The sequence below is a fragment of the Nicotiana tabacum genome, chromosome 1 (assembly GCF_000715075.1).
Source record: "Nicotiana tabacum cultivar K326 chromosome 1, ASM71507v2, whole genome shotgun sequence".
Lineage (NCBI taxonomy): Eukaryota > Viridiplantae > Streptophyta > Magnoliopsida > Solanales > Solanaceae > Nicotiana > Nicotiana tabacum.
The window spans coordinates 173065533-173088361 of NC_134080.1; the positions used below are offsets into that span (position 1 = coordinate 173065533).

Here is a 22829-nt window from a genome sequence, read left to right on the forward strand (position 1 = left end):
GAGTCACCACTAATGTAAGCTTCATTCAACTCAAGATCATATAGGGCTTTTGTGGAGAAATGGTGAAGGTTTTTGGTTCAGGGTAGGAAATGTTTGGTCTAAGTAGGTTCCATTTTCCCTTAAGCACTTCTTTTGTTTCATTTGGCACAGATTCACTTGACTCCTTGAGTCATCTGACTTCTTTCTAAGGGGTTAGAGTGACACACTGTCACTCTTTCTTATACATTTCAAACCTTTTATCCTTTTTCAACTTTCCACACTTTTCATTCTTTGCTTTTATTGAATCTCTTTTTATTCTCTTTCATATTGAACATTCTTTTTGTCTTTTTGCTTTTCTTTCTTTTTCATTTCCTTTCCCTTTCTTCATATTTGTGCCTTTTTACCACTTTGTTGCAATCCTCGTATCTCCCCCCAAAATTATATTTTTCCATGTGCTAAAGGAAAGATCGGGTGTCAAGAGAGGGTATCTTTTAGAATGGGTATAGGCTTGTATCATGGTTCTTGAAGGAAAAAGGTCTTAGGCTCAAAAGGGTTGACTAGGGATCTTATCATTGGTAGGTTATGGAAGTGTTCAAGCTATCATTTGGACCAAGGAGAGCCTATAATCATGTCTCAAGTCAAATTTCACTTAGGATTTCGCCTCAACAAACATTCAGGGCAAATTCTAGACCAATGGCTCGGGACTTGGACTTGCAATGCAATTACTCACCACACAAGTTATGGGATCGCTAAAGACATAGAGTCGGGGGCCCACAACAACCTTAGATAAGACTTGAGCACACAATGGTGAAACTTTGCTTGAAACACCCTTATCACTAACTACCAAAAACAAAAAGAAAAACGGACTCAGACCCTTAAGAAGGTTATCACGCCATCCATCATTGGGAAGAGCCACCTGGTTCACACAAACTCCACCTTTGGAGAGAACCGTGGTATTAAGAAAACCAAAAACTTATTGCAAACTTTTAAACAAGAAGCTACGAACATAAATAAGAAGCTAAGAACGAAAAGTTGCGGAAAATAAAATAAATATATACAAGAGGGGATTTGTCGAATATATAATAGATGAGATGAATATGTACAATGTAATGTAACTTTATATACAGACCCAAAGTCAAATAAAAGTGCAAGAAAAGTAACGAAATGTTAAATTTATATACAAACCAAAGATGAAAAATAAAGAAGGCATAAAAAGTATCAAATATATACAATCATCTGAATGAATCCATAAAAGTAGGGTCTACCCACTCAAATGAAAGCTGGTATTGTCCTCAATGCCAACTAAACTAAGTAATCACCAAAAAGAGAAAGGGAAAAAGGATATAGAGACTCCCTATGGCCCGTATGCTTGCATGGGCACCTGAGTGGTCCCTGGATCCTCACTGTGCTCGGGAACCTCAGACTGGTTCCCTATGGCCTATTGCTCTGCTGCTGGGACCTGGGACTGGACCTGGATAGGCTCTTGAGGTGCATCCTGTGGCTGACTGGAGGAGGCCTCCGATGAGTCTGCTAGCTAGATGACTGCATCGTCCACTCAGGGAATCATCCTCTTCCTCTTAGGAGGTGTCTGTGACTGCTCTGGCTGGGGATGAGCTGCTGGTATAGGATCCTGAAGCAGTAAATCCAAAAGCAGTTGGTCTGCCTTCAATCGGTCAACATCAACCCCTAGCTCCTTCACGGACCCCTTGGAAGCCCGCGTCTTCCTCAATTTCTTGTGCTCCCTAGCAAGCTCCTTGAGAGCCTTGCTGTGTGAACCAACTGCATCTGTGAGCATCTTCTAAGTGTCGAGGATTTTCTTTTAATTGGCTAGAATCTCCTTGAGAGCATCCTCTATGGACTGGGGGACCTGTGGAGGCAGAGGTGCCGACTGAGCCTCTACTGTGGTAGTGAGGGTAGACAACTTGGATGACGCAGTCTGCATTTAGTTGTTGATACTGAGAAGAGCCTGGCTCAGTCGGTGGGCAGTCACTAGATAGGCACGGGAAGATGGTATCTCTGGGTCTGCAGAGGTGGATGGGCCAGGAGGGATATAGTGGAGGTGGAGGCAGGCTGAGCAGGAGCCACTACCACAATTGGCTCTTCAGACTGGCCAGTTGGAGCAGTAGCTGTTCCCTTGAAGTTTTTGCTCTTGGGGTTGTCATCCTCCTACATGTTGTACCAAGAGAATGGGGCTTTCGCTTTGACCTTGATGTCGAATGGCCTCTTTTCAACTTTGAGGTCCCTGAAGTACATAGTCAAAAAGTTGGGGAAAGGGAAGTTTCTGTCATTCTCATTACCCACAACTGTGATTATCCTAGACATCACATTTCCCACATTGATCGAGTACCCCGCCATGATCGAAGCCACCAAGACTGCCCAGTGAAGAGGGAGGGAGTTGTCATGAGTAGTGGGGTCCAGTCTGCTGCACACAAAAGTTTTCCACCCCTTTGCCTCGAAGTTCAGACTTCTTCTCAGAATCTTCATGCCCGCATTCAACCAATCAGGGGTGGTACCTGGGATTGCCAGATATTGTGCCAACCAGGGACGGACCTCCTCACCCATTTCCATCTTCTCCATGTATAGGGTCTCATCCTCCTCATCAAAGCCAAGGTAGTCGTTTATTGTCTTTCTGTCAAACAACACCTTCAGGTTTTGCATCTTGGTCACTTTGATGCCCTTTTTGATGTGGGCAACATTGGTGTAGAATTCCTTGACCAAGTGCTCATTGGCATCTATACATTCTCCCAGAAGGTACTCCCAGCCAACTCTATCCCTAAACTGCCTCCTCACATTGGGGTTGTGAGGCAATAAATCTCGATCTACAAAATTCCTCTCCGGGATCAACTTCCTCACTGGCCACCATTCCCGGAATTTATGATACGCTACCTCACTCACGAACTGGTCTTGCCACGCCTCCGGTTTCCTAGTTCTAGCAACCCCGCCAACCTGAGGTTCGCCCCTTCTCAAACTACTTCTTCTCCTCCTACTTCTTCCTCCTCATCACCTATTGCACCCTCTCCGAAAAATGAAGATGTGGGAGAGGTGGAGTATTCCCCACTACCTGCACTTGAGCACTCAAACGACCTAGAAGAAACATTCACTGACGCTTGGGCAGTGGGGGATGTTGGAGCTGTGTCTCTTAGCCTGTTCCTCTCCGTCCAGTCAGGGATGTACTCTGGCACGGAATCTGAAGAGATCTCCCGGGAGGGCTCGTACTCACTCCCCGACATGTCAATGGCTCTATCAGCAGCTTTTATCAACTTTCTTGTGTTTTTAATATTTTGTCGGGCTTGAGGAGTTAGTCTAATCATTTTCTGTTTCCCTCCCTGTGAGGATTCTCCTCTACCCAGTTGTTTAGAGCCTTTACCTTGTTGTTTCACCATTGTCTGCAAACACAATCAAATAAGCTTGTTAGTATTAGTAGAAGTAGTTAAGAGCAGTGTTGCAGAAAGAGTTGCAGAAAGTTGTTGAAGTTGTGCAGTGCGGACCGCACAAAATGGTGTGCGACCGCATAGAGGCCAATGCGGACCGCACAAAGTAGCAATGCAATCCGCACAGAGGTGGGGTTCAGACTACCCACTCTCTATATCCAGGCAATGCGGACCGCACAAAATGTAGTGCGGTTGCAGTCCCCGAAGTTCAGCATTCAGGACTTTCAGCAATGCGGTCCGCACAAAATATTACTGCGGACCGCACAAGGGCACCGCGGACCGCACAGAATCGACCGCGGTCTGCACTGAGTGCCCAGAAGCAGCACTAACTTGGGGTTTACGAGATTTTGATTTTTAGTCCACTTTTTCACCTTAGTAAGGCCCCTAAGTGATTTCCCATTGTTTTTAACTATCTAAGTCTACTTTAATCAAGAATTTAACTACCCTAACCTAACCAATTGAAGAAACTACGGGAGGAACAAAATAAAAGGCAAGAAAAACAAAAAGTAAAGGAGAATAACAAAATTAAAGCAATTAAGAAGAAGTTAGGTTACCAGATGTGAGATGAAATGGAGATTAACAGTTCTAATCAATTAATTACGAGCAACAGGGGTGATGAACAGTGCTTTAAGAGTTTTGAGAGTTCAAAGATCGAAAAGTATAAAAGTAGAGCTTTAGGCCCTATTTATAGAAAAGGACATGGGGCCCATCTTACCAATTAAGTGCGAACCACACAAAATGGACCGCGGTCCGCACTGCGCAGCAATTTCCAAGTTTGAGGAGGCAACACACTGCGGTCTGTACAAAATGTCATGCGGCCGCAGCGGTCCACCGCGGACCGCACAAAATGTAGTGCGGCCGTAGTGGCAAACTTCAGAGAGTTGAACATTTCACCCTTCACCAGTGCGGTCCGCACTAAATGTAGCGCGTCTGCATTGGCAACTTCAAAGACCTGAACACTTTTTCCACGATGCCCTGCACTGTATCAACATAATCCTATAACATCTCACAACCGATTAGCCCAAAAATCAATCCTACACTACAATGAAAATCAAATAAAAACAAGAAGAAAAACACATGGGTTGCCTCCCAAGAAGCGCCTGATTTAGCATCGCGACATGACGCAGGTTACCATCACATCATTTTAGATGAAGAAGTGCCACCACGTGGCTGTCATCAATTTTTCCCAAGTAGTGCTTGACCCTATGCCCATTCACTCTGAAAACTTCACCATTTTTGTTCTTTAAATCAAGAGAACAAAACGGGGTCACACACCACTTCAAAAGGTCCACTCCATTTTGACTTGAGCTTTCCCGGAAACAGACGTAACCGGGAGTTGAACAAGAGAACCAAATCGCCCACTTTGAACTCCTTGATACGAACATATTTATCATGAAGGTACTTCATCTTGTCCTTGTACAAGGACGAGCTGGAGTAAGCATGGAATTGGAATTCATCAAGTTCATTAAGCTACTCCACATGAAGATTGGCTGCACTATCCCATTCAAGATTTAGCTTCCTCAAAGCCCACATGGCCTTGTGCTCTAACTCGACCGGTAGATGGAAAGCTTTGCCAAACACCAACCGATGCGAAGCCATACCAATCGGAGTTTTGTAAGCAGTCCTATAATTCCATAGAGCGTCATCCAACTTCTTTGACCAATCGGTCCTATTTGCATTGACCGTCTTTGACAATATGCTTTTGATTTTCCAGTTGGAGACTTCAACTTGACCACTTGCTTGAGGATGATAGGGAGTAGAAACTTTGTGATTGACATCATACTTTGAAAGCAAAGTGTCGAAAGCTCTATTGCAAAAATGAGACCCCCCATCACTTATGATTGCACGAGGAGTACCAAACCTTGTAAAAATACTCTTCTTGAGAAATGCAACAACACTCTGGGCCTCATTGTTGGGCAAAGTCACGGCTTCCACCCACTTTGAAACATAGTCCACCACCACAAGAATGTAAGTGTTCCCATAAGAGCTAACAAATGGGCCCATGAAATCAATGCCCCATACATCAAAAATATCAACCTCAAGGATGGTATTGAGAGGCATCTCATCTTTCTTCGAAATTCCACCCGCTCTTTGGCATTCGTCGCAGCTCTTCAAAAAATCACCCGCATCTTTGAACAAAGTTGGTCAATAAAACCCACAACTAAGAACTTTAGAAGCCGTCCTCACCCCGCCATGATGGCCACCATAGGGAGAGGAATGACACGCCTCCAAGATACTCAATTGATCTTCCTCCGGGACACATTTCGGATCACACCATCCGTGCAAATCTTGAACAAGTATGGCTCATCCCAATAGAAATCCAAACTATCCCGCTTGAGTATTTTCCTTTGGTTAGAAGAGAGCTCACACGGGATTATACCAGTCACAAGGAAATTAGCAACATCGGCAAACCATGGCATATCATTCATCGACACCGAAAGGAGTTATTCGTCGGGAAATGAATCATTGATCTCTAGGCCGTCATGAGGCCTCCCCTCCTCCTCCAAGCGGGACAAGTGGTCCGCCACTTGGTTCTCACTACCCTTCCGGTCCACAATCTACAAATCAAACTCTTGAAGTAACAAGACCCATCGCATCAGTCTAGCTTTGGAATCCTTCTTCATCATCAAGTACCGGAGTGCGGCATGGTCGGTATGAATAATAACCTTAGCACCCATAAGATACGGCCGGAATTTTTCCATAGCAAACACAATAGCTAAAAGTTCTTTATCGGTCACCGTGTAGTTCACTTGAGCATCATTCATTGTCTTGCTTGCATAGTACATCGGATGAAACATTTTGTTCACTCTTTGACCCAAAATTGCCCCAACCACAACATCGCTCGCATCACACATGAGCTCAAAGGTCAAGCTCCAATTAGGCGCGGTAATGATAGGAGTGGCGATTAACTTATGCTTGAGAAGTTCAAAGGCTTGTATACATTTTTCATCAAACACGAACTTAGCATCTTTTTCCAACAACTTGCACAAGGAATTCACTACCTTCGAAAAGTCTTTGATAAATCTCCGGTAGAACCCCGCATGCCCAAAAAAACATCAAACTCCTTTGACAGATGTAGGGGAGCTTGGAAATTACATCGATCTTTGCTTTATCTACCTCAATACCATGCTTCGAAATTTTATGCCCAAGAACTATTCCTTCTTTCCCATAAAATGGCATTTCTCCCAATTGAGGACAAGATTGGTTTCTTCACAACGGGTCAAAACTCTATCAAGATTCTTCAAGCACTCATCAAATGAATCTCCCACAACACTAAAGTCGTCCATGAACACCTCCAAAATGTATTCCACCATATCGGTGAAAATGGCCATCATACACCGTTGAAATGTAGTTGGAGCATTACACAACCCAAAAGGCATCCTAGAAAAGGCAAAAGTGCCATATTGACAAGTGAATGTGGTCTTCTCCTGATCTTCTGGAGCAATCAAGATTTGGTTGTACCCAGAATACCCATCCAAGAAGCAATAGAAGGCACGCCCAGCAAGTCGGTCTAACATCAGATCAAGAAAAGGCAAAGGAAAGTGATCCTTGCGGACTTTGTTCAACTTGAGGCAGTCCATGCATACCCTTCAACCGGTGACGGTTCTTGTAGGAATCAACTCATTTTGTGAATTTGTAACCACGGTCATTCCACCCTTCTTCTGTACACATTACACTAGTGAAGTCCAAGATCTATCAGAGATGGGGTACACAACCCCGGCATCCAACCACTTGATCACCTCCTTTTTTACAACTTCTTGCATTGCCTCGTTTAATCTCCTTTGATGCTCCAAGGAGGGCTTTGCATCATCTTCCAGAATAATCTTGTGCATACAGAATGCAGGGCTTATCCCCCGAATATCAGTTAAAGTCCATCCAATTGCCCTTTTTCGCTTTTGAAGCACCGCCAATGTGGCATCAACCTGCATGTTAGTAAGGTAAGAAGAAAGAATAACTGGCAAAGTGGAATTTGAGCCTAAGAACTCATACCTGAGGTGTGGAGGCAGTGGTTTCAACTCCAACACCGGAGGCTTCTCAATTGAAGGTTTAGTTGGTGGAGTCTTTCTATTCTCGAGGTCCAAAGACAATTTCCTAGGCTCATAAGAATAACAGCCCATTCCATGTACAACATTCACACACTCCACTCGGCTTGCATCCTCATTGACATCAAGATTCAACAATACAGCCTCCAATGGGCCCTCCACATTGATCATTGCACTGGTGTCATCAATTATCACTGCTGTGACGAGGTCACCAAAAGAGCACACCTCGGTACTGTTGGGTTGCTTCATTGATTTGCACATATGAAAGACCGCCTTTTCATCACCCACCTGGAAGGTGAGTTCCCCTTCTTCCACATCAACTAAGGCCTTCCCAGTATCTAGGAAAGGTCTTCTCAATATGATAGGAACTTCATAGTCCACCTCGCAGTCCAAGATCACAAAGTCAGCTGGCAAGATAAATTTGTCCACCCGGACAAGCACATCATCAATAATACCCAATGGTCTCTTCATCGATCTATCCACCATTTGTAACCTCATGGAAGTCGGCCTAGGTTGCCCAATACCCAAGGTTTTGAAAACTGAGTAGGGCATCAAATTGATACTAGCCCCCAAATCACATAGAGCCTTGGCAAAGTCCGCACTCCCAATGGTGCAAGGAATGGTGAAAGCACCGGGATCTTCAAGCTTCGGGGCCATTAAATGCACTATAGCACTAACTTGGTGAGTCATCTTTATAGTTTCACAATCCATGGAACGCTTCTTTGTAACCAAGTCCTTCATGAATTTATCATAGTCCGGCATTTGTTCAAGAGCCTCCACCAAAGGTACATTAATGGACAAGCTCTTCATCATGTCAATGAACTTTTTAAACTGATTCTCATTTTTCTGCTTCGCGAGTCTTTGAGGATACGGCGGAGGTGGCCTTGGTAAAGGAGCCTTGGCTTTAGGCACAACCGGCTCTGGCGTGTCTATTATGTGTTCCCTAGACGGGTTCACATCATTTTGAGTTTCCACCTCGACATCTTGAATATCAATCCTCACTTCTTCATTCATATTTTCATCAATCACATTCTCAACCACCAAAGGAACTTCATCCTCTTGCAACTCAACATCATCACCCAAAACTTGCTTTTGCTTGGAGGCATTCACATCACCGTCTCGTCTACTCATTGTAGTCACCGCCATCACATGATTGTTCCCACCCTTCGGGTTCACTACCGTATCACTTGGTAGAGCACCCTTAGGGCGTGTATTCAAGGACTGAGAGATTAGGCCCAACTACACCTCCAAGTTTCTGATAGAGGTATTGTGGAAAGCCAACTGTGCATCAGAATCCGCATTCTTCTTCATCATCTGTTCGAACATCATTTCAATTCTACCCATATCATTGCTAGAAGAACTAGGACCTTGAGATGGAAATGGGGGCGGATTGTTCGGTTGTTGGTACATTGGGGGCCTTTGAAAGCCTTGCCCCCGGTTTCCTTGGTTTATATTGTTCCATCCACCTTGATTGTTATTACCACCCCAATTGTTGTTATTACCATTCCAATTTCCTTGGTTGTTTTGATTGTTGTTCTGATTGCCCCAGTTGTTGTTTTGGTTGTTGTTTCCCCAATTACCATTATTTTGTTGTTGGTTGCCCCAATTACCATTGCTTTGTTGTTGATTGCCCCAATTGCCTTAGGGTCTCCATTGTTGTTGGTTGGAAGAGTTGCCCCATTGGCCTTGATAATTATTCACATATTGAACCTCTTCACTTTGTTCATCATAACCATCATTTTGAAATCCATCACAGTCATCATCAAATTGCTCAGAATTCCCTTGGTTTTGTTGACTTCTTTTGTTGACAAGCATATTGACACCCTCCATGGCATTCACTTGGCGAGGAGTTTGGACTTGTTGCAATTGTGCCTTTGCCAATTGGTTCATAGTAGTTGTCAACTCAGTTATAGCATGCCCGTGATCATGTAACTCCTTATGCAAATGAGTAACCATGGGGTCACCCTGGGGCACATTGGCCCTATTTTGCCCCGCAGAAGAAGTGTCAGCCATCTCGTCAAGAATATCACATGCCTCATCATACGACAGCTTCATAAAGTTGCCCTTAGCAAGTTGGTTCACTATGCATTGGTTTGTTGTATTAATGCCCCGGTAGAAATTTTGTTGGATCATAGCCTTGGTCATATCATTGTTGGGGCATTCCTTCACCATCGTTCTATAACGCTCCCAAATCTCATGCAAGGGTTCCGTGGGCTCTTGCTTGAAGGCCAATATCTTATCACGCAATGTTGCCATATGCCCCGGTGAGAAGAATTTTGCAATGAACTTGTCCGCCAACTCATCCCAGGTAGTGATGGAATGGTTGGGAAGTCGCTCGAGCCAATCTAATGCCTTCCCTCTAAGTGAGAATGGGAAGAGTCTCAACCTAAGAGCATCCTCGGACACATTAGTCTGCTTGCTCCCCCAACATGTATCCACGAACCCCTTGAGATGTTTGTAAGCATTTTTATTTGCAACACCCATGAAATACTCACGATGCTCAAGTAAGGTCAACATCACATTGGTTATTTGAAAATTGGCCGCCCGGATTCGGGGTGGGACAATAGCACTTGCATAGCCTTGGTTCGGAAGCACTCTGGGAGCCACTCTTGGAGGTGGTGGAGGAGGGTCTGGAATATTGTCATTAACATTAGCATTGGCCTGGCAGCCTCTACGTTGTCCTTAAGGTACAAGAGGCACCTTATCATCTCCGACATCATTTACCTCTTCCCCCCGCAATCACATTTCCAAGAGGGTCATTAGCGTTGTTCGCTGCCATTTGGTACCTGAGTTGTAACACAAACAAGTTAGTAACAAAGAAGGAAAGAAGAACAATGCACAAAACTAGCTAGATAGATAGCCAAAACCGTTAGATCCCCGGCAACCGTGCCAAAACGTTGATCTAGGCCTACCCTGCACTACTATTGAGTAGCGAGAGAGGGTCAAAGAGCTTTTACCCGATTTAGGGTCGGGATCGATTTCCACGGAGAGATAGAAGCTGGAGTCGGGTATCTATCTAGTTTAGGATTGCGTATGTGTTCCAAATTACACTTCTAAATATTTTTTGGTTTTTGTTTTACTTCTACTTTTATCAAACTACAATGCTAAATTAAACTAGAGTAAGCTAAGAGTAAAAATGTTGCAGGACTTTCAAATGGTTTAAAAGGCACTAGAGTAGTGACTTTTGCCTAGGTAGTCAATTGACGGGTACTTGACTGTAAGACATGATTGACATATTTGGGGAGTATGATATAACCGTTGCACGATATTACCCACTCTACACCTCTCGATGGTTCGAGTGATTTTGCCCGAATTGACTTTCTCAAGACCAATTGGGTATGCAAATTTGCATAAGCAATCAAGGTTAAAGTCGGGTATTACTCTCTCGAGGTTTAACCCTTTTAATTGGGGCTATCAATCTCTTGAGTACGCCCCAATTCCTTGTTGGACCAATTTCGAAGACTTAGTCTCTCTTTCTCAAGAAGAGCCCAAGTCAACTAAACACAAACTAGTGTTTGCAATCACTAATTCAACAATTAAACATGAAATTAGCCCAAATATCAAACACCATAGTCAATCTAGCCCTAAAATACAAGACCCATCAATTACCCACACTAGGGTTGAGCCACAACCCTAGCTTATGGGTCTAGCTACTCATAATTAAAGAAGAAAAGCAAGAAATATATGAAGAACAACTGATATTAATTATTACTAAGATAAACAATAAGATTCAATGTTGAAATGTTGATAAAGTTTCCCAAAATAGCTAAAAGTATCGTACCACGAGCGCAACTCTTTTCTAAAAAATATCTGATGACCTAAAAATGGGAAAAGAAACTATTTATACTAAGCTAAAAAATATGGACAAAAATACCCTTGAGGGGCTAGTGCGAACCGCACAAAATGGTGTACGGCCGCACTAAGGCTCTGAACTTGAAAATCCATGTCTCTGAACTCTGGCAATGCGGACCGCACAAAATCTAGTGCGGCCGCGGAGGCTTCTAGTGCGGTCCACATGAAATGGAGCGCGGACCGCATTGGCTTGAAACTTGGAATTGGCAGCTCTCTGATCCTTCTCGATGCGGACCACACTAAATCGAGTGCGGCCGCGTTGGTCCCAGTGCGGACTGCACAAAACCTAGTGTGGCCGCATTGCCTGCTTGTCTGAATATCATTCTCCCTAAACCTCACTTATGCGGACCGCACAGAATGGTGTGCGGCCGCATTGAGCCTGTTTTGCCTCAGCTTTGTCTTGTTTTGGTACTTGTGCAAGTTTCACTCCTTTTTGAGCTGATCTTTGACATCTTGTCACTTTGTTATCAAACATGCAATCAAGCACAAATTGTGAGCCTTTTGGGACCATTTTGTACAAATTTCTAAGCAAAACATAAGCAAGAAGGAGTATAAAATGCATCAAAATCCCTAGTTATCAACGCCCAAGTCCGAAATCATCATACGAACTTGCTAGAACCTTTAAATCCCGATTCCGAGGCCGTTAACTCTAAAATCCAATCTTAGTCAATTCTTCTAACTTAAAGCTTTAGAAATGAGAATTTTCTTTCCAATTCAACTCCGGACTTCCCAAAATTTAATCTCGACCGCGTGTACAGGTCATAATACCTGAAGTGAAGCTGCTCATGGCCTCAGACCGCCGAACGATGCGCTAGAGCTCAAAACGATCGGTCATGTCGTTACAATTATGGAAAGTTAAATTGCCTCTAGATGATTTCTTCTTAAGGCTAGGCTATTTTAGAACTTCCAAATGTTGGTGTTATAGATTTCCAAAAGAAGAAACATTTCCCTACGTATTTTTCAAGTCTCCAGTAGCCAGATTTCTTTGAAAATACTTCTCTTCACCTGCAGGGATCAACATAGAAGGAAACCAATTAGTACTGGTCATTAATGAATGGTGGAGAAAGCCAGTTAATACAAGTTTGAAAGTTGTGTACCATGCCATACCATGTCTAATTGTACGGCATCTTTGGAATAGAAGGAATTCAGGCATGCATGGGAAGATCATATCTATCAACAGGCTGATTTTTCTAATCTCAAAGGATATACATATGCTGGTGAAGGTGAGAAGACCAAGTTTTTCAGGAGTCACAACCAACTGGCCGTATTTTCATGACAAACTAATGCAACATGTCCCTAAGTTGAAGTATATAAACGTGTTATGGCAACTTCCTCCAATGGGGTGGATCAAATGTAACTCTGATGGTTCATGTAGAGAGGACAATGGTAGAGCTTCATATGCATTCTGTATTAGAGATGGTGTTGGTGCTCTTATTTATGCCCAGACAGATGAACTTGAAGATGTTACCAATAATATAGCAGAAGCTCAGGCAATTCTAGATGCACTAAGATATATAATTCATGCCTAGTTTCCTCCATGTTTGATTGAAACTGACTCATTATTGATGAGAAATGTACTGGAGGATGTTTGGGAACCACCATGGAGCATTGCCAATCAGGTGGAGGAGATCAAAACACTACTGGCTAGAGGGGTTTTCCAAATAGTACATGTGATGAGATAGGGGAATAATCTAGCAGATCACCTTGCCAATCAGGCTATAGAACAATATGGCATGGTCCTAGTGAATTCATTTGAGGGATTAGATACTCAAAGAAGGAAGATTTTGAATAGTGACAAGCTACAAATACCCTACATTAGAGTAAGAATAGCTAAGCCAAACTCTAGATGATTATGGGTAGTGAAGGAAAGAAGATGATGTAGTTAAACATTGTAGTAAGGGGAAAGAGGATGAGGTGTACTGGAGATGAGGTGATGGTCCCAGGCATTGGAGAATACACTTCACTTTCTACCTAAATCCTTCTGGAGGAGAGTAGGAAGGCATTATATACTAACCTAGTTTTTTGTTTTGCAGGCGCCTTTGATATAGTTGGATTCTATATTGTGGCCAAGCTTATTAGGGTCGTATTAGCATCGTTTATGCTCATCCCCTGTAGGTGTAACCACCACATAATCCAGCTAAAACCAATACAATACAAGATATGGAAGAAGCCTTACCAAAACAGACCAAACAGGCACTCTAGCTTAGAGTACCAGTTTGGTATTGAAGGACTGCTATACCCTATATTATGTGACCTTAGCACCATAAGTATCCTGGAGGCTCTACAAACAGGTAATACCACTACTTGGGAATGCATAATTCTCATGGCAACACGCATGATACATTCATTGTCCAATTTTGGAAAATTTGGACATGGGATTTTGAAGCTATTTGCGGGCTGCTTGACGATTATGTGGAGGAACTACCAGGCACAGGCTACATGTATTAGACATGATGAAGGTATATTCAGTTGGTTTTTATCCCTATCTGACATGTACAATCATGAATTAGAGGAGCAAAACCATATGTTCACTAAGGTGACATTGAGCTGGACCTTGAAAATGCGCTTAATTGCGCCTGGTTATAATGCAAGTTCCAGGTGCCAATTGAAGATTATATTCATGTGGAATTGAAGTACTCAGACTCATTTAGGATTGTGCAACTTTGCAGCATGGGATGCTCGCTATGGACTTACGATGGTCAGGTGATTGTTTGGCAATGTCCAAGTATGCATGCCTTTATAGTGCATTATGTACTACCAAAGTTGAGTGCAATACTTAGATTTGGTAATAGGTTTGATGTACACTCTTATGTTAATTTTCTTCATATTGTGAGACCCCCTGACATATTGTATTTTTCATTTGGATATTATTAATAAAAAACACCACTAAGCAACCAGCTTAGTGGTATCTTTGCTATAAAAAAGTGAAGTTTCTTAAAGTCCTATAGCCTCTCGAAGATAAGTACATATGTCTCCGTACCAATCCAAAAACTCTACCAAGCTTGCTCATGACTCATGAGACCTATGCAACCTAGTGCTCTGATACCAACTTGTCAAGGCCCAAAATCCCAACTAAAGGGTCGTGATCGAGCATAACACCATTTGCTAGGCACGACAACAAATAATAGAAATAACGGGCAAAACATAACATAAAATGACATGATATAATAAATAATAAATAAAAATGTAGAAATGTATAACAAGTCTAAATCCGACAACCGTCTAACACCTCCCAGAACTAGAGTCATTGAGTACATGAGCGTCTATAGAACTACTATATACAAAGTCTGGAATAAATAATATAGTGTTTGAAGCAAATAATCAGTAACATGACGATAAGATATGTGACTCCAAGGTCTATGAACAAGAGTGCAGCACTACCTCGAGTCTCTACAACCAGCAAGCTAATCCATTCTCTAGGTACCACTAGGTCAAACACCAAAATTTACACAAAAAGTACAGAAGTGTAGTATGAATACAACCGACCTAATATACTCCATAGATGTCGAGCCTAATCTCAACGAGGTAGTGACGAGGCTAAGACAAGACACTTACATACAAACTTATGCAATTAATGACAAGAAAGTAACGAGAGATGTAACAAATAAGATGACAAGTAAAGTAACACGCAAGATGACAAGATAGATAACAAGAGAGATAACAAGTGTAATATCAAGAAGATATAGGCCGAGAAAATAATGAAAGAAACTACTATGGTAAACAATGGTTATGCTTACACAAGCAACTCCAAACAAACCTTTCAAAACAACCACAAAACAACATAGCCAAGTCCTCAATCCATATAGTAAAAGTAAGGAACATAAGGTAACACAACAATAGCACGAAAACACCAGCCGTACATATACTCTCTTCCTCACAAGCACGGATCCACCCCTCGTGCAATATCTCTCAATCTCATAGCACGAAAATACCCGTCGTGCAATATCTCTCAACCTCACAGCATGGAAGCACCCGTCGTGCAACATCTCTCAACCTCACAGTACGAAAGCACCCTTCGTGCATATTCACTCATCCTCACCAAGAACATGTAAAATCAGTACAAAGTAAGATGAAGAGCAACAACAATATCAACAAGAGTTATTAAATATAACACACCATAAGAGATATAACTATCACTTTTGCACCAATAGTCAAACCAACATTTCAAGAATTGTCAACGCTTAATATTTCAATAATCCCAACATAGCCACCAACAAGAATAAGATCAAGAATTTCACGATCTATTAAAGCAAGTAAGATATGATACATAAAAACAACATAACACAAACAAGGCTAGTTCTATACACTCTCCACCTTGCATATACGCTGCCGCATAGCACGTGGTAAATAGACACACAATTACATCGTAATTCCCTCAAATCAAGGTTAACCAAGACACTTATCTATTTCAAGAACAATTCAACCTTCCAAATCGTCTTTCCTTTAGAACAAGCCTCGGAAAAAACTCAAATCTAACCAATTAATACTCGAACAAGTCAAAACAAGCTTTAGAAGCTATCTTAGTAACAAACAGGTTCGATCTTTATCACATTTGGAATAAAAAGTTAACCCATGCCCACATGGTCGAAATCCGAAATTAGGACCAATTCCGATTTACCCATTCTTTCCCGATACCAAATATGTGATTTGCATCAAAATTGGACCTCAAATCGAGGTCTAAACTCCCAAAATTAGCCCTCATAAGTTTTTCCTCAAAACCCTAATTTCTGCACTTAAAAGTACTAGATTTAGGGATAAAAATCTATGAAGAATCATGAAAATAAACCAAAAATAAATTAAAGTTACTAACCTATAAAGTTGGGATAAAAATCCTCTCAAAATTCTCCTCAATTCATGATTTAGGTCTAAAAAATGGCGAAAATGGCTAAATTCCGATTTTTCGCCCCTTTTATACCTGGGCGTCAGATGCTCTTCGTGTTCGCGAAGCACCTGTCACGTTTTGCGAACGTTACTGGCCACCGCATTCGTGGAGGTCTATCTACGTTCGCAAAAATTATCGCCCCAAGCCTCCGCGATCGCCACACTGTTGTCGCGTTCGCGATGAAGAACCGTCGTGTCAGCCCCTAGAGCCCATGCCTACACATTCACGTGAGGGCTGCCGCATTCGCGAAGGCCAAATCCACCCAGGCCCTTGTGTCCGCGAGCTCCCCCTCACGTTCACTTTGTATAAAACACCTCTGCCCCAATTTCCTCTTCACGAATGCGAGACTATCGTCGCCGCCATGCACAACGCACCAGCAGCACATCAGTTGCTGGAAATTCTGCAAAAATGGCCGGAAACAACCTTGAAACTCACCCGAGCACCTCGAACCCCACTCCAAACATCCAAACAAGTATAATAACATCATACGAGCCCGCTCGCAAGCTCAAATAACCACAATAATATCTAAAATCAAGAATCAAGGATCAAAACGCAAAGATTTCAAAGTTCTTAAGTTCAGATTTTCGAATTTTCAAAAAAAATGTCGAAACGGTCTCACTATGTAAGGTTTCAAATCATGAAATGGGAAGCTAGAACTCAAAACGACATATCGGGTCGTTACACAATACTTGTAGATAGAGTGGATGATTGTGCAACAACTCTATTACTTCTATATTTACGTATCCTAGAGTTACTCCCATAATTGAAGCTTCGAGTAAGTGAAATAATGAGATATTGAAAACGAATCAGAAAATTAAACTCTAACTATTCAGCTCGATCCCTATTCTCTCTTCTTAGCTCAATGAATGAGTCAACACTTGATTCTTGAGTTTTTTTGTTAGTTAATCAGATAGTCCAGCTATGGTAAAAGAGGAAAGTGTGCTCAGCTTGAGATAGACGTGTTGCTATATATTAATACAACTAATTCAATTTCAACCTTTTATTAAGTGCAAAACCACATCTACACTTTGCTTATTTACATATCAACCCTTGTGTACATATTATGTTACTCCTTTAATAATTTGTGAGTGGAAACCATTATTTCACCTTAAAATACTCCTCGCGCAAGATTTTTCAACTTCTCTAATTCAAGTTGAAATTGAAATAATGGACAAAATTATAAAACAAATATTGATTTGCTTATAATATTTCAATGTTTGCAAATAATGTATGTCCACACGACAACTACGTAATATCACCAAGTATTTCGATTTTTAGGGGCATTTATGATCCAAACCAAGATCTCAACATGCGGCGAGCTGGCCATTTATATGAAACTTAGAAAGTACTAATCACCTGGCAAATTGTTGAAATCGGAAATTGTAAGAAGTGATATGGTAAAGTTCTAGCCACAACATCAAATGTCAGAAAATGATCATTTACAACAATTTTCATTTCGGCCCAATAAGCAAAGCAACTACATAAGCGTGGCCAAGAATGCATATTCTTCATTGCAATATCATTTTCAAATGGAAGTATGCTAGAATAGAGTCATAGACATGAGAAAGACGTGTTGTTCACAATGCATGGAAGTATTCAGTAGGTTGAAGCTCTTTGCATACCAAATCAAGACGTAACCTTCTATAGCCTATAAATGTCTCAGCTTGATCATTGACTCTGCTTCGGACAAAAATACCAAATCTCCATAGCATTTGGTTAAGTGCACGGTGTGTTATGTTTTATGCTTTATTTACACGAATCTTCTGTCCGTCAAGCAGCTGCAGAAGACGGAGAAACACAAGCTTGGTCACATATTAATTCAACTCAAACAGACTTGTAGAAAAATCATATTGTGACGTGGTTTAATCAGTCTTATTTATCACATTCAGCTGTGAGCCTAAACACGGATGAGATTGTTTTTCAAACATGCCGGCACTGCAATGACACGCTAGACGGAAAACTTTAGTTTCTTCAAGTATTCATTCTGGCAAATGCAACTAAAAAGAAATAAGATCAAAGCTCATAAAAGTCATCTAATATACTACATCTCTACTCCACAATCAGCAGGAGCAACCATGCCAGTGCAGTATTTTTACACGTTTACTCAAAGAACCAAGCTTAAACAAGTCCCTCTACTTCATTTACCACTCATTCATATACCTCTTCTTAGCCAATGCCTCTAAATCTCTTATAAAAGATAAACACCTCTTAGTACCAGAAACATAGCATATAAAATGAAAACGAAAAAAGAGAAACATTGATTCAATGATTCCCTAGTCCTCTAAATCTCTTGTAAAAGATAAACACCTCTTAGTAACAAAAATATAACTCATTTAGAAGAAAAAGGAAAAAGAGAAAAGTTTGATTCGATGAATTCTTAACCCAATACTTAATTAGTTACAACTCTACGTTTCCAGCAAATAAAGTAAAGGCATTGTTTTTCCATTGCAAGTAATTAGGCCTGTGAAAAGCAGAAATGGACACCACCTGCAGTAAAGTCTACTTGCAGGAAGACACACCATTGAGAGTGAAAATTCTAGAGAAGCTGATTTTCATGAACTATTTGCTCCTTTACAAAACGGATTGGATACAATGGAAAAATATATTCGGTACAATTTTGGGTATTGAAGTGATAAATGGAATATTTTTCATCATACCTAATATAGAGGACCTCGAATCCTAGCAATGCATGTTAAATAAAAGTTGTCATCTTTTACTTCTGATGAACATAGGACTTTTTGCATTAGAGAAAGCCATTTCTCATCTATCTAATAGGAAGTGATAAATTTACTGCATCATTAGAAGATAATAATGTAGCTTCCACATCCTCTTCGGAAGAAAATGAAACAAACCCATATACTAATATAGGATTTTATTGCATCAAAGTAAACCAATCCTCGTGTATCTAATATAAAAGTGATACACTTACCGCATTGTTTAGAGATGATATTGCAGCTTCCACATCCTCTTCAGAAGAGAATGAAACAAAACCATATCCACTAGACTTTGAGGTCCCTGGAACCCGGGAAACCTTTGCACTTAAAACATTTCCCTTCTCAGAAAAGAAGTTCTTGAGCGACTCTGAAGTTACATTTTTTGCAAGATTACCAACATAAACTTTGTGAGGACTGTCAACAAATTTGGAATCATCCGATTGGAGAAGTGATGAACCCACAGAAGATAATGGCTTTTCAGTTATGTTTACTTTGATTTCACGACCTCCAATTTCCTGTTCAAGAGTTTAAAAAAATGGAACATGTCAATAACTCAATCCTTTTCTAGAACAAAACTCAGTAACTTTAATGTTGGTTGTTGTTAAATTGTAAAGCATGTATGCCCCTACAGTGCCATTAAGCTTTTCAACAGCAGCACTTGCATCCTCAACTGTCGTCATCGTAACAAACCCAAATCTACGACTCCTTCCCGAGTACTTATCATACATAACCTGTCAATGCAAAACAGAAAAATTGTTAACAAATGTAGCAATCACTCACAATATCCATTTACTATATTCTATAATAACTCTTCTTCTTTTTTTTGTGAAATGGTAAAAGTTTTATTGATAGAAGGTATCAAGATGGTACAAGTAGTACAATAACAAAGGGAATGCAGATCACAACATAAAGACCACATCTACTGTCTGCCCCTTAGCAAGTCCAAGAAATCCATATACTCATTTGTGCTACCAATAAGACTACCCTTACACCATAAGAAAAGATTCTGCAAACATTTGTTCTTAATTCTAGAAATATGGTCTCTTTGTTCTTCAAAACAAGCTCTATTCCTCTCCAGCCATAAGATCCAAAGTATGCATATAGGAATAGTATTCCAAATCTGCTGCAAGCTTTTCTGAATCCTCTGCCCTTGCCAGCACTCGAGTAGGCCCCTTATGCTATTAGGTATTGCCCAAGAGATACCACAGATACTCAGAAAAAGGTCCCAACATTGTCTAGAAATTCTAAAGTGCAGAAAAAGATGTTCAACTGATCCTCCTCACATAAGTAGCACCTATTAGACGGGAAAAAGCCTCTTCTCTGGAGATTTTCTTGAGTCAAACAGGCTCCCCAAATTACTCCCATTTACTCTACTAGACCAGCAAATGTGTTCACCAATAGGCATATGAGAATTTGTGTAAATGGTTTTCCAGTAAGTAAGTTTTCCAGTTCATTCGGCACCCTTTGATTTTGAACTTGCAAAGGTTGGGTATTTAAGTGGAGAAGGGTATAGGAGCAGGCCATTATCTGCTGAGTTTGAACCGTGCATCAGCTCACCTTCGGGATTTCTTAATTATCAAATAAGACAATTTATTTGGATGGTTATTACCTGTTGTATTGTATTGTCACTTTTATGTTTGTTTTAATTGTTACTTAAATTTTATTATATAGTAAAAGTTGAAGCAGTTATCTTTTAGAGTACCCATACCAAGTAAAAGAATTTAAGTTTAAAAAAAAGGAAATAAAAGACAAATTTATGAATTAGTTGGTTGGGTGTGAAACATGTTTATACCTCGGCCTTCTCGACGGCGGCGTGCTCTTCAACGATTTTACGGAGCTCATCGGGTGTTAGTGTGCGAGGAATGTTACCAATGTAAAGTCGTCTGGCGGCTTCCGAAGAGGGGTCCGTTGTAGAGACTGAAGTTTCTTCTTCCGCAACGGCATTCGTTCTCGTGGATAAGCATACTCTGGGTCGTGAGAAGGTGAGCGCTGTTTGTGGTTTAAGAGACAAGTTTGGAAGTTGAATTGAGGGATTTCTGTTTCTATTTCTATTTCTATTTCTATTTGTGGGGTTTTGCAGGAAAGTTGGGGATATGGTGAAAGATGAAAGGGTAGACATTTTCGGTGAGAGACTTTGCAGGGGAAATGTGAGTCAATGAAGATAAGAGTAAACCAACTCAACGATGAGGCTTTATCACTTTATCCAGCTTGGAAGTACAATGACATTTCTAGCCATTGCCTTTTCAATAACTCCAGTTGGAAATTGAATTCTATGATTTTGAGCCAGCATTTTATTGCAGATCAGTTAGGGCCCTTTCTGTCTTGAATTTCAAAATGTTTGCGAAAAGTTGAAATTATTAACTATAGATTAACTTAATTAATATTTCCTCCGGTCCATAACAAGTGACCAATTTATTTTGGGCACACTCATTAAGGAAATACTAAATTTTAGACGAAAATAGCTAGTGTGACTAAACTACCCTTCATTAATGTTGCAGTATAGTTAGTATCATTTAGGGTAATTTTTACTTTCAAATGTGAGGAGTAAATGATTTTTAGGGATATGTGCATTAGGGTAATTTTGGAAAAATAAATTGAATTTTTTCTTGATTATATAAATGGACTCTTATTTTGGACCAAAATAAAAAAGCAAATTGGTCACTTATCGTGGATCGCAGGGAGTATATAATAGTTTTTTGGTATATCAACCGAATTTAGTGTTGATTTTTGTCAAATTTAATTAAACTAAGTAAAAAGAATTTGACTCCAAAAGGTTCTTATTCTATTTTATTGCATATTGAAAAATTAAATTAAAATTTTCGTAGCACAAATCTTCTTCATGTCTATGACCTTTATTTTCAGCAAACTATGCATTTTAATTTGCCTTCCGCAAGATATGTTTAATAGTGGTCTAGGTGGCTTCCAACGTTTATTTTCGATGTTCAAAAAAGTGTGTCACGCTGTATATCCTCTTCTTTAATAAGCTTGACAACAAGTATATAGTTTATTTTTATTTTTTCTTTTTGCTAATTTTTGTCCTTGTTTGCTACTTCATATTCTGTAATGAATCTAAAAGTAAGATTTACCTTCCCTGAATATCCCATCATCCACTTTACTTGATCATCTTTAAAAATCTCTACAAGCACTTATGATTAGCACTTATAAGAAGTGGCGCAACCACATACTTTGAAAGGTGGTCCACCGAACATCCTTGCTCAAAAAAGTATATTGTATATATAGAAATTTATATTGTATATATAGGTCAAACTTATTTTTTATATGTATGTATTAAATATTGAACATCCTTCGCGAAATTTCTGGCTCCGCCACTGCTAATGATTTGAATATCGATATTTCATCAGTATTTAGTGTAATCTTTCGCACCGGGAAGAGGTCAAACTATTAGTTTGACTTGTTTAGATATAATCACTAATCTATTTACATATTGTATTTCTAGCTCAAAATATTTCATTAATTTCTCTATCATAATCACTAATCTATTTACATATCCAAAAGGTTCCTTGTGAGGAAAGGCATCCGCTAATATTTTACAAAGATGATATAAAGGTAGTAACTAATATATAATCGATCTTGTGCAGTAGCTAAAATCCTCTCGCAAAACCACCACAATCTATCTAATTTTTCCCTTTCATAAATTTAACAATGTAACACAAGTTAATTTCATACCTGCAAATTATAATATTTGACTTAAAGAAACAGTGAGGGTTAAGAAATATCCTATTCTACACGTCAAATGTTGATTTTATAGCTTAAACGTGTTTGAAATGTGGAACAATATTGAAAATATTAGCAATAGTTTTAAGGGGCCTTGGTTACTTGGGGTGATTTTACTGATGTCCTCACTTCTTATGACAAACTTGGTGGTAACCCCATAAACCGTAGACATAGTCACTCGATTTGGAATAGT

General features: G+C 40.4%; 1 protein-coding gene across 1 annotated transcript; it reads right to left on the bottom strand.

Moving 5' to 3' along the window:
- Positions 1-17582: 17582 nt before the first annotated feature.
- Positions 17583-21079, bottom strand: LOC107797860 (small ribosomal subunit protein cS22). Its single transcript, XM_016620781.2, has 4 exons — positions 20694-21079; positions 19531-19632; positions 19117-19416; positions 17583-17965 (listed from the first exon to the last, which is right to left on the bottom strand). Exons 1-4 carry the CDS (start codon positions 21018-21020, stop codon positions 17927-17929), a joined length of 768 nt encoding a protein of 255 aa, XP_016476267.2. The 5' UTR covers positions 21021-21079; the 3' UTR covers positions 17583-17926.
- Positions 21080-22829: the final 1750 nt, after the last annotated feature.